The following is an 18,510-nucleotide window of genomic DNA, read 5'->3' as shown; positions in this document are numbered from 1 at the left end:
CTTGTATGAGCCTGGCGCCGATGGTGCCAGGACTGTTATCCCTTATGAGCCTGACGCCAACGGCGCCAGGACTGAGTCCAAAGAGCCCCTATCTGGGGTGGCTGGGACTTCCCTAGTATACATGTTGCCTGCCTCTGAGGGTGCCGGGCCCTGTCTGGCTCCTTGGAGGTAGGCATGATGACACTACCTCCAATGCACCTTGCGCTTGCTAGTATATTACTGCTGCCCCTACAGGTGCTGCTACTCCTGCTACCTCCAATGCACCTTGTGCTTGCTAGTACATTACTGCTTCCCCTACAGGTGCTGCTACTCCTACTATCATGAGGCACCTTGTGCTCATCCCAACATGACTGATGCCCCTACAGGTGCTGCTACTCCTACTACCACTGAGGCGCCTTACTCCCACCGTAACATTACTGCTGCCCCTACAGGTGCTGCTACTCCTACTACCACGGAGGCACCTTCTGTTCATCCTAAACCTACTGCTGCCCATACAGGTGCTGCTACTCATATTGCCACTTGGTCACCTTATGCCCACCCTAACAGTCCTGCTGCCCCTACAGATGTTGCTACTCCTACTACCATTAAGGCACCTTATACCCACCCTAAAATTACTGCTGCTCCTACAGGTGCTGCTACATCTACTACCACTGATACACATTGCACTCATCCAAACATTACTGCTGCCCCTACAGGTGCTGCTACTCCTACTACCACCAATGCACCTTGTACTTATCCTAACATTACTGCTGCCCCTACACGTGCTGCTATTCCTACTACCACTGATGCACCTTACGTCCACCCTAACATTTCTGCTGCCCCTACAGGTGCTGCCACTCCTACTACCACTGATGCACTCTGTACTCATCCTAACATTACTGCTGCCCCTACAGGTGCTGCTGCTCCTACTACCACTGAGGCATCTTGTGCTTATCCTAAAATTACTGCTTCCCCTAGAGGTGCTGATATTCCTACTACTATCAATGCACCTTAAGCCCACCCTAACATTACTTCTGCCCCTCCAAGTGCTGCTACTCCTACTACCACACTGCACCTTGCACTCATCTTAACATTGCTGCTGACGCTATAGGTGCTGCTACTCTTACTGCCACCAATGCACCCTGCGCTCAACCTAACATTACTGCTGATCCTACAGGTGCTGCTGCTCCTACTACCACACTGCATCTTGCACTCATCCTAACATTACTGCTGACCCTACAGGTGCTGCTGCTCCTACTACCACTGATGCACCTTGCTCTCATCCTAACATTAATGCTGCCTCTACAGGTGCTGCTACTCCTGCTACCTCCAATGCACCTTGTGCTTGCTAGTACATTACTGCTTCCCCTACAGGTGCTGCTACTCCTACTATCATGAGGCACCTTGTGCTCATCCCAACATGACTGATGCCCCTACAGGTGCTGCTACTCCTACTACAACTGAGGTGCCTTACTCCCACCATAACATTACTGCTGCCCCTACAGGTGCTGCTACTCCTACTACCAAGGAGGCACCTTCTGTTCATCCTAAACCTACTGCTGCCCGTACAGGTGCTGCTACTCCTATTGCCACTTGGTCGCCTTATGCCCACCCTAACAGTCCTGCTGCCCCTACAGATGTTGCTACTCCTACTACCATTAAGGCACCTTATACCCACCCTACAATTACTGCTGCTCCTACAGGTGCTGCTACATCTACTACCACTGATACACATTGCACTCATCCAAACATTACTGCTGCCCCTACAGGTGCTGCTACTCCTACTACCACTGATGCACCTTACGTCCACCCTAACATTTCTGCTGCCCCTACAGGTGCTGCCACTCCTACTACCACTGATGCACTCTGTACTCATCCTAACATTACTGCTGCCCCTACAGGTGCTGCTGCTCCTACTACCACTGAGGCATCTGTGATTATCCTAAAATTACTGCTTCCCCTAGAGGTGCTGATATTCCTACTACTATCAATGCACCTTAAGCCCACCCTAACATTACTTCTGCCCCTCCAAGTGCTGCTACTCCTACTAACACACTGCACCTTGCACTCATCTTAACATTGCTGCTGACGCTATAGGTGCTGCTACTCTTACTGCCACCAATGCACCCTGCGCTCAACCTAACATTACTGCTGATCCTACAGGTGCTGCTGCTCCTACTACCACACTGCATCTTGCACTCATCCTAACATTACTGCTGACCCTACAGGTGCTGCTGCTCCTACTACCACTGATGCACCTTGCTCTCATCCTAACATTATTGCTGCCCCTACATGTGCTGCTACTTCTACTACCACTGAGGCACCTTACTCCACCCTAACATTACTCCTGCCCCTACAGATGCTGCTACTCCTACTACCACACTGCACCTTGCATCCATCTAGCATTACTGCTTCCCCAACAGGTGCTGTGCACTCATCCTAACATTACTGCTGCCCCCACAGGTGCTGCTGCTCCTACTACCACTGAGGCACCTTGCACTCATCCTAACATTACTGCTGTCCCTACAGGTGCTGCTGATCCTACTACCACTGAGGCACCTTTCACTCATCCTAACATTACTGCTGCCCCTACAGGTGCTGCTACTCCTACTACTACTGAGGCACCTTGCTCTCATCCTAACATTACTATTGACACTACATGTTCTGCTACTCCTACTACCACTGATGCACCTTGCTCTCATCCTAACATTACTGCTGCCCCTACAGGTGCTGCTACTCCTACTACTGCTGAGGCACCTTGCTCTCATCCTAACATTACTATTGACACTACATGTTCTGCTACTCCTACTACCACTGATGCACCTTGCTCTCATCCTAACATTACTGCTGCCCCTACAGGTGCTGCTACTCCTACTACTACTGATGCACCTTGCTCTCATCCTAACATTACTGCTGCCCCTACATATGCTGCTACTCCTTAATACCACACTGCACCTTGCACCCATCTAACATTACTGCTGCCCCTACAGGTGCTGCTACATCTACTACCACTGATACACCTTGCACTCACCTTAACATTACTGCTGCCCCTACAAGTTCTGCTACTCCTACTAACCCACTGATTCTACTAAGGGGTGCATTCTGTGGATAGGGGAAACCCCCATTCTGGGGTATCACAGCATACATGTTTTTCATAGAATCTATCACCATGAAAAGGCCCTGAAAATCTCTTGACAAACCTAAAGTTTCGGGCTTAAGTTGCCACAGCCCAGGATAAGCACACGCATGCGCACTCCTATCCAGCACAATAACATGCTGCAGTCTGGCGACACATCAACACAAAGTGCTCATTTAATAACACAACGCAAGAGCGCAATGTTTATTTCTATATTACTGTCTTTCCCCTCACAACTGGCCTGGTCACAAGGTGCACTCAAATATAATGAAACAACAGCAAAGGGGGAACCCATGAAACAGTATCTGCCTACACTGCAATAGGCCCCTCCACATTGCCTACAGAGTGCAAGTGAAGTGCTGGCTCACTGCACTGCTGGTGTGGACTGTGCACTACAGCACCCAGCATCGGGCCCTTAGCCTGTGACTCGTGCTACCATTGCTACTGCTACTCAAAGTGATATTGTAACTGCTACCGATTTTATTAGCCCAAGCTTAGAGGTCTATTACCCAAAGTACTTCCAATATTACGAAAACAACTACTACTGCTGCTTTTATTATTATTATCATTACTGAAACAAATAATATTACCAATGCTCTGATCAATACTGTTACTAATACTGTCAAACCGGATATTAAATTATGCCTCTTATTACAAACGATTTGTATGTATATTGGCCTACGCCAAGTTGCTTAAAATTGAATGCGAATAACTCTCTGCGGCAAGGTCTTGACCTTAGAAATTGATGAAAGCCGCCATCTTGAATCAAGCCTCCATTTTAGGTTAGGAACCGCCATTTTGGGGTTTTATACAAAGTCACCTTGTAATCTAAAATGGCCGTCTCGTGTGTCCTTGTTCTTGCCTTAACCTCTCCAACCTCTGTAGGGGAGTTAATGTCCAACCTGCCCTCAGGCTACATGTTAGGGTCATGTAGACCTTGTCCTTTGTTGACCTCGGGAGCAGGGGATTACTTGAATTAACAATGTTAAACTACAAGTATACAAGAACATTAATGCTATCCAAATATAATACGCGAAACATTGTTTGGTCTGTATTAAAACAATATGTAAAGAGTGTAAATGTTAAATTAAAGAATAATGGAGTGTGTTAGTAAATGTATTGAAAAAGTAAACCACAAGCACGGGATATGTAAATTAGGAAAGTGAACCTGGCGCGACCCTAGCCCAGTGCATGATTAACCTGTAAAGGGGCTGGACATCATTTTACAAATTGTATAAATGCGTTGATGTCCAGCTAGGAAATTCTCTCACTGCTCACATTGAACCCTGCTGGTTGTCTCTGTGATGTATTGACTGCCAAATAGCTATTTGTGTACTTTGTTGAATACTGTTCAGTTTTGTAATAAAGATTCTGGGAATCTTTATAAGCCTGTGTCGTGTATTTTCCTTTTGCTCGGTGTAACAGTCGTAATATTGTATTTTTTTCCAATTCCACAATACGGCATCCATTGCCACGACTAAAACATACAACTGCGTCTACTACTACTAATACTGCGACTATTAATACTGTTACTAATCTCATTAGTCCTACTACTTTTTATATTATGAAATGTATTACTACTAGGACTGCTGTTATTGTTACTGCCATCCCTGAAACAAATAATATTACAAACGCTCTGATCAGTACTGTTACTAATAATACTTTCAATGCCACGATGAAAACATACAACTGCTTCTACTATCACTAATACTGCGACTATTAATAGTGTTACTAATCTCATTAGTCCTACTACTTTTTATATTACGAAATGTATTACTACTAGGACTGCTGTTATTATTACTGCCATCCCTGAAACAAATAATATTGTAAACCCTCTGATCAGTACTGTTACTAATAATACTTTCAATGCCACGATGAAAACATACAACTGCTTCTACTATCACTAATACTGCGACTATTAATACTGTTACTAATCTCATTAGTCCTACTACTTTTTATATTATTAAATGTATTGCTACTAGGACTGCTGTTATTGTTACTGCCATCCCTGAAACAAATAATATTACAAACGCTCTGATCAGTACTGTTACTAATAATACTTTCAATGCCACGATGAAAACATACAACTGCTTCTACTATCACTAATACTGCGACTATTAATACTGTTACTAATCGTATTAATCCTACTACTTTTTATATCACGAAACGTATTATTACTAGGACTACTGTTATTATTACTGCCATCCCTGAAACAAACAATAATACAAACGGTCTGATCAATACTATTATTACTAATACTACCACTGTTACTCTTGCTGTCAGCACTAAAACGTATGACATGACTGCTGCTTCTTTTACCATTACTGCTTCTACTGCTACTATCCTGTTACTAATCTTATTAATGCTACAACTTTTCTTATTACTAAATGTACTATTTATAGTACCACTGTTATTAGTACTATCATTACTAAGAACTGATGATACGGCAAATGCTCCTGTTTCCAACGATACTACTGCTTCTATTATCACTACTACTAATAATAATGATGCCTCGGTTACTGCAATTATAAAAATGAATATTACTGCTGCCACTTTTGATACCCTTACTGGTGCAACTATTGCTAATATTGCAGGCACCAAAACGAATACTGCATATGTTGTCACCCTCAGACCCCATCAAATGCAGACTGCAGTCAGGTGATGACCAGGGTTTGTACTGACGTGCTGTGGGGTCCCCTGCGTGCAATATTAACATTCACATGGCGGAGGGAAGAGGACAGAGGAAAGTGAGGCGAGCATGCTGTTACGCTTTCGTTTTCCTCTGCATCTTGTGAAAACGAAAAGGACTCCTGCAAATGACGCTTTGCAGGCTGTGTTTACTAATGGATTCCCATTGAATCTGTCAGGTCTTTCGCAGTGTAATGCCCCTGTTTTTCGTTGTTCCTTTATTCGTGTGAATTTTTTTAAATACCCGTTATGTTTGTCTGGTCGTAGGGGGTGGGAGTGGAAAAGTGCACAGAGTCCTCATGATGGAACAACAAAAACGTAGAACCCTTCGACAGGTGCAAAACCAGGGTGAATTTCATAACAATCCATTTGTTGTACACCTGTTATGTCATTGTGATTTATACCGTGCATCGCTGCCATTTTCATGCTCTCCGGGCACTCTGGCGGTTCTGAAAAGGAAGGAGGAGTGGGGGAGGCTTTAGTTAGTGGGGTAGAGAGTGAAAGCACTGGAGAGCTTCGAGGTGCTGTTGGCAGCTTCAGTTTGGAAAACACCCAGTCACAGTGTGCTGGGTTAGTTTTTAGTTGATAAGGGTTCAGATGAATTTGCTATACGAGTGTGTGCGGGATGATTTGTGTGTAATGGCTTAAGTTTTCTGTTGGGTGTTGCGGAGTGTGTGCATTTTGTGGTGGTTTTAAGTTTCTGCTGCGGTAGAGGTATGTGTGCGTTTTGTTTTATGTGTGACGGTGAGTAGGATATTGGAAAGTTTTCAGTAGCGTAAGTTAGTGATAGCGGTGTGTTCCCTCCTGCGCGCTGGTTATGTTGGTCTGGCAGGGTTCATATTCTTCTGCGGTAGTTTGTGTTAAAATGCTTTCTTTAGTTGGGGTGTCCAGATTTTGGTTTGTTAGGTTTCAACAAACTTTTGTGTTGTGTTGGCTGTTTCCCTTCCACAGTGTTTAGCTTAGTGAGTAAAATAAAGATACGTGTTTTTTAGCAATTTTCTGAATTGTAGGTAATCTTCTGTTATTAGTATTTCCTTCGGGAGTGAATTCCAAAGTTTTTCCAAGATACTGGAAAATGCTAATCGACCAAATTTCCGCTTTGAGTATTCTTTTGGTTCGAGGAGAATTTAATTCCTGGACCGTCATGTTCGGTTTAGTTTGTAGATGGACATTTTTCCCTGTATGACTTCCTTTCCTTGGCCGTGGATTGCTCTGTGGGTTATGCAGAGTGTTTTCATTAAAATGCTTTTTTTTAACATATGAAAATGTCATGCAGGTGTAAAACGAAATGCACCGACAAGATGGAGGAGGAATGCACGAGGGAGATCTTATCACTGCTCCGTGGCTCACTACAGGAAAAGGGAGCAGAGCAGGGTATGAAGGGTTAAATGCCTTGGGCTTTCATTTCCAGCGCCACCCAATGGACAATGACGGCGGTTAACTACTTTGAGTACTTCAGCTTGTAGCACTCCCGCTGCTAAATCTACTACTGCAATGCTACTGCTTGCTGCTTTGACTAGTAGCACTACTTCCTCATTTCTAAGATGCACAAGCCCTGTGACACACATCACATCTCCTAATACCGGCTATCACTTGCAGGCGGAGGACACGCAGCTGCGCCTAAAGCTATGCGAAGGATCCACGATCGGCAGCGAGTCGCAGCTTGCCTGAGATACAAACATACATAATCTTAAAATAAGGTATAATGAAAGCTATATAATATAAAGGGAACACTGCAGAGCTGATTATTGCCTCAAGTGATAGCTTTTTGGTCTAATCCTATCACATATATTTATTTATATACTAAACCACATTTAATTTACCAACTCAGTCTATTTACTTTACTCACTCTTAAAGTAACATGTTTTACTTCACCACCAAAACTGCAAAACATGTATTGCTTTAAACACCATGGGCCTGATTCACAGAACGTTTTCTTATGGCTGCGTGCCATTATAAAACACTTCCATGAATCAGGCCCCATGTGTTAATAGTTAATAGCCTTATGGCCCCTTTGGCAACTTATGGCCCGAGGCCCCTTCCGCGGTCTCTGAGGCTATAGTTTTGGCCCACATGAATGGGTGAAATTTGATGTCAGGGGGGACTGCCTAAAATCCCACTTCTCCCAATGAATGTTCTTGCTGCCGCCCAGTTGCTAAAACAAAGAAATGCAATAGGGTCATGTCTCCCCTCCTCCCCTAGTATAGCAACAGCGGCTGCCATTGGAAGCCTGCATTGTGGTTACAGCTGTATGTGTGATTTATAAGGCGCTGACCAGGACAAAAACTACGTTATGCAAGCAGACTGCACATCTCAGGAGGTGGGCAAAAGAACACCACAAAGTACAGAGGCGTTCAGTCAAGAAATCCAGAACTTGACAACAATGAACTCCCATAAGCACAGATTTCTATTCTCATTTTGCCTGAGGGCTCTGGAATTCCTTCCCAACATCATTGCACCTGACTAAAACTTTGTTGAGTTTTCGAAAAGATTTGAAAACTTTATTATTTCTGCATTTTAGATTACCCTGTATCAGTTTAAATTTTAGTTCCTGTTTTTTCTCTGTTTTCCATCTTAATGATATGTTATGTTTGGTTATGTTATTGTGTTATGTATGTTGTGGCGCTCTGAGGCCTTTGAGTGAGTTGCCGCTATATACAAAAATATGTATATATAAACAGTATGCTAAGGACAAGAGAAACTGGTGTTCACAAACATTGGTCCAGTTAATGATAAATATGTTAAGTTTAGATATAGGGCCTCATAACGTGTTGCGCAGTAGCCCGACTGGTATACTGGCCAACTTTATTTGCGTTACCGCCCTCCTGTCCGGCAGTATTACAGCTGGATCACTGGTTCGGCATTGAACGTTATTCCCCATTTCCCAATGGGGAATTTTTGGTGCAATTACTGCTAGTGCTATAACCGCGCGATAATTGCACTGAAAATCAGCATTTTCCTGGCGTTTTTACCCTCAGCTCTGAGCTGGGGTAAACACGCCATAATGATGATTTGCCAGACCCTTAAATGCAGCGGTAACCCTGCTACCACAGCATTTAAGGGCTACCACCCACCTTGTGATGAGGCCCATAGTGTAACTTCTACCTGGCTATTTTATAGCTTTATTGTTGTATATTTGCTAGTTTTGTGTAGATATTTTATGATTGTCTATGAGATATTTTCAAGCATGTAAGTAGTGTTCTAATTGTCTGTGCTTCACGGTACACCTTGCTCTTATGATCTCCAATCAACTACTCTGAAGACATGAGCCCATGTCTGATTGTCCTCCATTGGTAGGGGGGGGGACGGGGGGGCTGGGAACCGGGAGACCTTACCAGCCTCATCTGACCCTGTAGGCCAAGACGACACCTTCGTTTGGTCTCTATGGGCCGCTTAGCCATCTGTCTGGGTAAAGTCAAGCAGCTTGTTGGGAAACCCTACATGCACTAGGTTCCGCACTCCGGAACTCCCTCCCCTATCCCCAGAACTCCTTCCCCTATCCCCAATCTTGACTGAGGCTTTCTGAAACACCACAGAGGTCTGGCAATTGACCTGTTGTCAGGTGGCTAGGGCCTGTTAGGCAAATAATGACTCTGGTACCGGCACCACACTCGTTTGGACCACATACCTGGCACCCCGGAAGTACCTTGAAGCCACCGTCAAGTGGCACCGCAGGCACACAGTTCCCACTGATGCAAGAGCAAGAATAAATACTCCTTTTCCCTGCTACCCCAGACCCTTGGCGGAGAATCCAGACTCACACATCAATTTAGGGTAGTGTCAAATCCAACACAGCTTTATTTATCTTGCAAGACAAAAGAACAGGCACATCTTGACTTAATGGGAAGTGATCGCAGAAACTGGACCCGCCCTCTAGACCGCCTACAGTTATATGTTAGTAGTCAGGTGACTAACCTATAACTGAGGTTGAGAACCTTCCAGAAACTATTCCGTAGGCCTCCTGTCAAAAGGAAACCTTTGGCCCTGCAGAACCTCATTACAGATTTTCTTACCATGAGTCTGTGGTTGATGCCAGAATCAGGATGATGTATAACGCAGCATGTTCAATCCATGCATTCCCTCACCCGCGCCCCACCCGAGGAGCTTTGCTTGCCCCCCCGCCCCCCAGCAAGAGAAGTCCCTATGTTGCTCCACTGATCCTTTGCATGAGCTGGACAAAGCCAGCTCCATCAATCACGTGGTCCCACACAACCTTGGCATGAAAATGTGTCAGGCGATCAATATTACCTAATATGAATACATGCTTTTGTGGGAGAACACGTAATAGACGAAAGAGAGAAAATACCTCATGAACACATCATCAGAAGCATTTGCTCCACACCCTCCACGCTCCTCCATATCCTGGATGGGGGGAGGCTGCGGGTAGGGTTCCCCCCACCCCCGAGCTGCATGCCATGCATCCATGTCCTCATGAAATTTTGACAATGGAGACTAAGATACTCGAGCGCTTGCACCCAAATCAGTTAAAGTCAAGTGGCAGCAGGTGACTGCGTGTTGTGGGTATTTTGCCTAATATTCCAATGGGACAGAAGTACACAAATACATGGATACAGCCACACTGCGCACAATGTTTAGGTGAATCATGCGTGATTGGATGTAATTTATTCAACTCAAGGTCAGCCTAACACGTGTTTCGAGCCGTGCTCTTCTTCTGGGGCTTAAACGCTCGTCTGTTCCTTGAATTATCAATTGGTGTTTAGCTTGTGTTAAAGTTTGTCGGTTCTCTATAGTCTTCGCAGTTGCGGCCAGATAAATTGCCTCTGAGCCTTTTGGCTCTTTTCTGCGTTACCAGGGACGCGGAAAAAAGCCAAAAGACTAGGAGCACAGCTCGAAACACGTGTTGGGCTGAGCTTGAGTTGAATAAATCACATGCAATCACGCATGATTCACCTAAACATTGTGTGCAGTGTGGCTGTATCCATGTATTTGTGGACACCTTTGTCTTTAGTCTGAGCATTTTAATGGGTGTCCCTATGACCGCATTGATTTATCCCTGCACTGTATGGTGCTTGATCTCTGGACCAGGAAGTGTGTGGCACTGTTAGCCACAAACCCTCGGTCTACTGCACCCCCATTATGCCTTGGCCCGCTATCCGTACTGTACCTGGCCCACCTTTAAGGACTCTGGAAAGACCTGATCGTACAAAACAACAATACATTCAAATTTAAATATGAATACTACTTCGAATATTACTATGACATTCACTGCCACTACTGTGTTTTCTGGAACTGGCACTACCGTTGCTGCTACTCCTAATAATAGTACTACAACAACCAAGCCTTCATCTTCTGCTGCTACTCCTAGCAATAGTACTACAGCTACCAATCCTTCATCTTCTGCTGCTACTCCTAGCAATAGTACTACAGATACTGATCCTTCATCCTCTGAAGCTACTCCTAGTAATAGTACTACAGCTACAAATCCTTCATCTTCTGCTGCTACTCCTAGCAATAGTACTACAGCTACTGATCCTTCATCTTCTGGTGCTATTCCTAGCAATAGTACTACAGCTACCAATCCTTCATCTTCTGCTGCTACTCCTAGCAATAGTACTACAACTACCAAGCCTTCATCTTCTGCTGCTACTCCTAGCAATAGTACTACAGCTACCGATCCTTCATCTTCTGCTGCTGCTGTTAGCAATAGTACTACAGCTACCGATCCTTCATCTTCTGCTGCTACTCCTAGCAATAGTACTACAGCTACCGATCCTTCTTCTTCTGCTGCTGCTGTTAGCAATAGTACTACAGCTACCGATCCTTCATCTTCTGCTGCTGCTGTTAGCAATAGTACTACAGCTACTGATCCTTCATCTTCTGCTGCTACTACTAGTAATAGTACTACAGCTACCAATCCTTCATCTTCTGCTGCTACTCCTAGCAATAGTACTTCAGCTAATGATCCTTCTTCTTCTGCTGCGACTCCTAGCAATAGTACTACAGCTACTGATCCTTCATCTTCTGCTGGTACTACTAGTAATAGTACTACAGCTACCAATCATTCATCTTCTGCTGCTACTCCTAGCAATAGTACTTCAGCTAATGATCCTTCTTCTTCTGCTGCTACTCCTAGCACTAGCAATGGTACTACTGGTTCTTCCACTAGTAATGGTACTACAGCTACCAATCTTTCCTCTTTTGCTGCTCCCAGTAATAGTACTACAGCTTCCGATCCTTCATCTTCTGCTGCTACTAGTAATAATACCACAGCTACCGATCCTTTGTCTTCTGCTGCTACTAGCAATAATACCACAGCTACCGATCCTTCGTCTTCTGCTGCTACTAGTAATAATACCACAGCTACCGATCCTTTGTCTTCTGCTGCTACTAGCAATAATACCACAGCTACCGATCCTTCGTCTTCTGCTGCTACTACTAATAATACCACATCTACCGATCCTTCGTCTTCTGCGGCTCCTAGTAATAGTACTACAGCTTCCGATCCTTTATCTTCTGCTGCTACTCCTAGCAATAGTACTACAGATACTGATCCTTCATCCTCTGAAGCTACTCCTAGTAATAGTACTACAGCTACAAATCCTTCATCCTCTGAAGCTACTCCTAGTAATAGTACTACAGCTACAAATCCTTCATCTTCTGCTGCTACTCCTAGCAATAGTACTACAGCTACTGATCCTTCATCTTTCGCTGCTACTAGCAATAATACCAGAGCTACCGATCCTTCGTCTTCTGCTGCTACTAGTAATAGTACCACAGCTACCGATCCTTCGTCTTCTGCTGATACTATTAATAATACCACAGCTGCCGATCCTTCATCTTCTGCTGCTACTAGCAATAATACCACAGCTTCCAATCCTTCGTCTTCTGCTGCTACTAGTAATAATACCACAGCTACCGATCCTTCGTCTTCTGCTGCTACTAGTAATAATACCACAGCTACCGATCCTTCGTCTTCTGCTGCTACTAGTAATAGTACCACAGCTACCGATCCTTCGTCTTCTGCTGCTACTATTAATAATACCACAGCTACCGATCCTTCGTCTTCTGCTGCTACTATTAATAATACCACAGCTACCGATCCTTCGTCTTCTGCTGCTACTATTAATAATACCACAGCTACCGATCCTTCGTCTTCTGCTGCTACTATTAATAATACCACAGCTACCGATCCTTCGTCTTCTGCTGCTACTAGTAATAATACCACAGCTACCGATCCTTCGTCTTCTGCTGCTACTAGTAATAGTACCACAGCTGCCGATCCTTCGTCTTCTGCTGCTACGAGCAATAATACCACAGCTTCCGATCCTTCGTTTTCTGCTGCTAATAGTAATAATACCACAGCTACCGATCCTTCGTCTTCTGCTGCTACTAGCAATAATACCACAGCTACCGATCCTTCGTCTTCTGCTGCTACTAGTAATAGTACCACAGCTGCCGATCCTTCGTCTTCTGCTGCTACTAGCAATAATACCACAGCTACCGATCCTTCGTCTTCTGCTGCTACTAGCAATAATACCACAGCTACTGATCCTTCGTCTTCTGCGGCTCCTAGTAATAGTACTTCAGCTTCCGATCCTTCGTCTTCTGCGGCTCCTAGTAATAGTACTACAGCTGCCGATCCTTCGTCTTCTGCTGCTACTAGTAATAGTACTACAGCTGCCGATCCTTCGTCTTCTGCTGCTACTAGTAATAGTACTACAGCTACCGATCCTTCGTCTTCTGCTGCTACTAGCAATAATACCACAGCTACCGATCCATCGTCTTCTGCTGCTACTAGCAATAATACCACAGCTACTGATCCTTCGTCTTCTGCGGCTCCTAGTAATAGTACTTCAGCTTCCGATCCTTCGTCTTCTGCGGCTCCTAGTAATAGTACTACAGCTGCCGATCCTTCGTCTTCTGCTGCTACTAGTAATAGTACTACAGCTGCCGATCCTTCGTCTTCTGCTGCTACTAGTAATAGTACTACAGCTACCGATCCTTCGTCTTCTGCTGCTACTAGCAATAATACCACAGCTGCCGATCGTTCGTCTTCTGCTGCTACTAGTAATAATACCACAGCTGCCGATCCTTCGTCTTCTGCGGCTCCTAGTAATAGTACTACAGCTACCGATCCTTCGTCTTCTGCGGCTCCTAGTAATAATACCACAGCTTCCGATCCTTTGTCTTCTGCGGCTCCTAGTAATAGTACTACAGCTACCGATCCTTCGTCTTCTGCGGCTCCTAGTAATAATACCACAGCTGCCGATCCTTCGTCTTCTGCGGCTCCTAGTAATAGTACTACAGCTACCGATCCTTAGTCTTCTGCGGCTCCTAGTAATAATACCACAGCTACCGATCCTTCGTCTTCTGCTGCTACTAGTAATAGTACCACAGCTGCCGATCCTTCGTCTTCTGCTACTAGCAATAATACCACAGCTACCGATCCTTCGTCTTCTGCTGCTACTAGCAATAATACCACAGCTACTGATCCTTCGTCTTCAGCGGCTCCTAGTAATAGTACTTCAGCTTCCGATCCTTCGTCTTCTGCGGCTCCTAGTAATAGTACTACAGCTGCCGATCCTTCGTCTTCTGCTGCTACTAGTAATAGTACTACAGCTACCGATCCTTCGTCTTCTGCTGCTACTAGCAATAATACCACAGCTGCCGATCGTTCGTCTTCTGCTGCTACTAGTAATAATACCACAGCTGCCGATCCTTCGTCTTCTGCGGCTCCTAGTAATAGTACTACAGCTACCGATCCTTCGTCTTCTGAGGCTCCTAGTAATAATACCACAGCTACCGATCCTTCGTCTTCTGCGGCTCCTAGTAATAATACCACAGCTGCCGATCGTTCGTCTTCTGCTGCTACTAGTAATAATACCACAGCTGCCGATCCTTCGTCTTCTGCGGCTCCTAGTAATAGTACTACAGCTACCGATCCTTCGTCTTCTGCGGCTCCTAGTAATAATACCACAGCTACCGATCCTTCGTCTTCTGCTGCTACTAGTAATAGTACCACAGCTGCCGATCCTTCGTCTTCTGCGGCTCCTAGTAATAGTACTACAGCTACCGATCCTTCGTCTTCTGCGGCTCCTAGTAATAATACCACAGCTGCCGATCCTTCATCTTCTGCTGCTTCTAGTAATAATACCACAGGTACCGATCCTTAGTCTTCTGGGGCTCCTAGTAATAGTACTACAGCTTCCGATCCTTTGTCTTCTGCTGCTACTAGTAATAATACCACAGCTGCCGATCGTTCGTCTTCTGCTGCTACTAGTAATAATACCACAGCTACCGATCCTTCGTCTTCTGCGGCTCCTAGTAATAGTACTACAGCTTCCGATCCTTTGTCTTCTGCTGCTACTAGTAATAATACCACAGCTTCCGATCCTTCGTCTTCTGCGGCTCCTAGTAATAGTACTACAGCTTCCGATCCTTTGTCTTCTGCTGCTACTAGTAATAATACCACAGCTGCCGATCCTTCGTCTTCTGCTGCTACTAGTAATAATACCACAGGTACCGATCCTTAGTCTTCTGCGGCTCCTAGTAATAGTACTACAGCTTCCGATCCTTTGTCTTCTGCTGCTAACATGATCGCGCTTCCGCCACAACTACTACTAATTCTTCCACTACCACTGGTCAAAAACTATTCTTTTTAAATGCACTATTCCTAACTACTACTTCATTACTAAGAAGATGAAGAAGAAGGGGGAATGCACTAGTCTCATTCGTAACAATATTGTTGATATTATTTTTGATATAGTGCTTGTTTTGAAGTGCTGCTGCTTCGCAGCACTGTGAGGGTGAACTTTTGCACAAGCCTCTCATGCAGATGTGGTTTCATGTGGTGGGGGGATGGGTGAGAGGGGTGCAGTGTGTTGGCTCCTGGGCAGTGTCTCTGGCGGCGCATGCGCACTCCCACACTCCGTATTTAAGAAAGACTGACTCGGGTTCCTGTTTAGCACCAAGTGCTCGCCGGTCAGACCCGCATTTCCGGGCGCAGATGGCCCTTCCCCCCTGACGAGCACTCCACGTCCGTAGCCCCTTTCATGTGTCTGCACGTGGGCTGGGGGTTGGGGTGCAGGTGTGAGGAGGGAACGAGTACTGCTATACGCGGGTCAGAGACCCTTGGGGGGGGGGGCTTTCAGGAAAGATGTGCAGATATGTGACCTATTCACAGCACAGAAACTTGTGAGTGATACTTTGCGAATTAAGTACTACGTTTCGAAATTATGAAGATGCTTAAGAAAATGTTATGGATTCCAAATGTGCTGTGTAGCTTGTATCTCTCGATCTCTCTCTTTATATATGTTTATAATTTATATATATATATATATATATATATATATACATATATATATATATATATAAAATTGTATATCTTGTTTAAAAGATATATAATATAATATAATGTCCTTAAATCACACGCATATATACATAATCGTTTCCTACCTGTTTTGCCCTGCCTTTCTGCCTTGCTACTAAGACAGACGTTGCCCCTGAGCTATCCTCCGGCCCATAGTTTTAATCAATAGTATATCTAAAATTTTAAAAAATGTATCTTATATATATATATGTTTTAACAATTGAACATGATAAAATAAGCATTTTGATAATGGCTGAAATCGATTCTGACTGAGGGCAGAACAAATTAAATATGTGTATGAAATAGAAAGCATCTGCAGCTCGTGCCCTTAGCCGTGTAAATATCCCAAGAAAGAGCTCCGTCGACGCCCCGCATGGCCCACTGTTGGAGCTCGGGAATGACGCGAACATGCTGCAAATTGATAAATGAACTGTCTATGACATGGGTTCCAGTCATGAAACAGTGTAAAAACATAATTTGCGGGGCCGCAACATTGGCGCACTCGGCGCACTTTATAAGTGCACTGAATTGCGCTGCTGCCATCCCGCTGCGTTAAAATGCAGTATTTTCAAGCTTCCGCGCATTCATTTAGGGTCCGATTGAATTGGTTTAAAGTGCCTTTGCACTTCTGAAAAGTAACTTTGCACTGAACGACAGCAGCCCTGATTCATGGGACGGGGCAGTGCATTTTTGCAGTTCAAAATGACTTTGCACAGACTTTGCACTGCTAAAATGCACGTTGCACAGTTCCGTGAATCGGGGTGTAATGTCGTCAGTGAATATGTCTCTTTTCATGAGTGCAAGGACACTTTAAAGCGTGCAAAGAATCCCACGAATCGGTCCTTAAAGCTCGTAATTATGAAGAATAAAAAGTATTATTTGAACGTGGCTGTCTAATGCTCTCTTTGTTTTCGTTAGTGTAACACCTCGCGAAATAGAGATGATCAGAGAAATAGCAGTTTGTTTTATAAAAGGAAGCCCCTTGAACATGTGCTAAAATTCCCTTCAAAGGGCATGTATAAAGGCGCGCGCTGCCCCTACCACTGGGAAGACTTTTGCGCCCAAGTCGCGGTTCCGGTGAATTATGAAGCGTTAGTGCCCGCGCGGGACGCGTTTTGCTGGCTGGGTTCTGGGCCAATGTAAACGCGTGGAACTCCTTGAGCGGCTATAAGAGATGGGAGATTATAATTCAGAAATTGTTCTGGGCCTCCGACTCGGTCTTCTATGAAGGAGGCCCTTTATTAATCTGCCTTCATAAATACAGAACCAAATTGAAAATTCGATTTCATTAATAAGAGCCTGCCAAAAAAAGGGAACTAGCCGGCGCGCGGATATAGTATGATATTTATGGGCCCATAATGCGCTTAATAAGCAGAGGAAGCCATTACTTAGCCGTGCACTGCCATGCACACTGCGACAGGGTGTGCCAAAGTGCTGCACCCGATGCGAACCAACCCGGTGCAGCAGCACAGCGGGAATGTTATATGCACGCACATGCAGTGGTGGGGAGGGGGGGGTGCAGTTTCCTGCTCGCTAACAAAGGCTGTTGGTGTTTTCCTATCATGTATGCACATATATACCTGTGTATAAGTGTTCGTGGGCGCGCGCGCGTTTGTTTATGTTCAAGATGCCGTCTTGCATATAAAATGCGGTTGTTTCAGTCTATGTAGAGGGACAGAGAGATAGATAGATAGATAGATAGATAGATAGATAGAGAGAGAGAGAGAGAGAGATAGATAGATAGATAGATAGATAGATAGATAGATAGATAGATAGATAGATATAGAGAGTGGCACAGCGAGTAGAGCGCCCGCTTTGACACCCGAGCCTGTTAACGCAGGTTCGAATCCCGGCGGGGCCAAACTCAGCCTTTCATCCTTCCGAGGTCGATGGGTAATAATAAGCAGCGCTCAGATACCTGAGGGTTTGTAGCGCTATATAAAAGCCTAATTATTATTATTATTATTATTATTATTAGAGAGATAGATAGATAGATAGAGAGAGAGATAGAGAGATAGAGAGATAGAGAGATAGATAGAAAAATAAAGACAAACAAATAGAAAGGTAGATACAAAGAAAAGAAAGAAAGAGAGAGAGAGAAAGAATAAAATCAAACAAATGGAAAGATAGATACAAAGATAGAAAGAGAGAAAGAAAATATAAAGACAAATAAATACATAGAAATATATAAAGATAGATATAATTTCAGCAGTTTTTTGTATTTGCCAAATATGAAAGCCGAAGAGCAAACGAAGATTTAAAGAAAAAAGATCAATGTCTTGTTAAGTAATTTTCATTCATTTTAAAATAAACGTTTACAAAAGTATAAGATTCGGTGCCTGATTTACAAACATGTTTTAACATGGGAAAGACCCAT

At 44.4% G+C, this 18,510-nt stretch overlaps 2 protein-coding genes across 2 annotated transcripts; both read left to right on the top strand.

The window, feature by feature from the left end:
* The first annotated feature begins 346 nt into the window (after positions 1-346).
* Positions 347-994, top strand: LOC138471447 (mucin-1-like). Its single transcript, XM_069609078.1, has one exon. It carries the CDS (start codon positions 347-349, stop codon positions 992-994), a length of 648 nt encoding a protein of 215 aa, XP_069465179.1.
* Positions 995-11,019: 10,025 nt separating this feature from the next.
* Positions 11,020-14,085, top strand: LOC138471446 (pneumococcal serine-rich repeat protein-like). Its single transcript, XM_069609077.1, has one exon. It carries the CDS (start codon positions 11,020-11,022, stop codon positions 14,083-14,085), a length of 3,066 nt encoding a protein of 1,021 aa, XP_069465178.1.
* Positions 14,086-18,510: the final 4,425 nt, after the last annotated feature.

The sequence above is a fragment of the Ambystoma mexicanum genome, chromosome 8, assembly GCF_040938575.1.
Source record: "Ambystoma mexicanum isolate Mex_15411 chromosome 8, UKY_AmexF1_1, whole genome shotgun sequence".
NCBI lineage: Eukaryota > Metazoa > Chordata > Amphibia > Caudata > Ambystomatidae > Ambystoma > Ambystoma mexicanum.
The sequence above is the reverse complement of the archived record's forward strand: the minus strand, read 5'-3'. Positions and strand labels throughout refer to the sequence as shown.

Excerpts from the sequence above, each read along its gene's own strand:
- LOC138471446 (XM_069609077.1), top strand. The coding sequence starts at position 11,020 with ATGACATTCACTGCCACTACTGTGTTTTCTGGAACTGGCACTACCGTT.
- LOC138471447 (XM_069609078.1), top strand. The coding sequence starts at position 347 with ATGACTGATGCCCCTACAGGTGCTGCTACTCCTACTACCACTGAGGCG.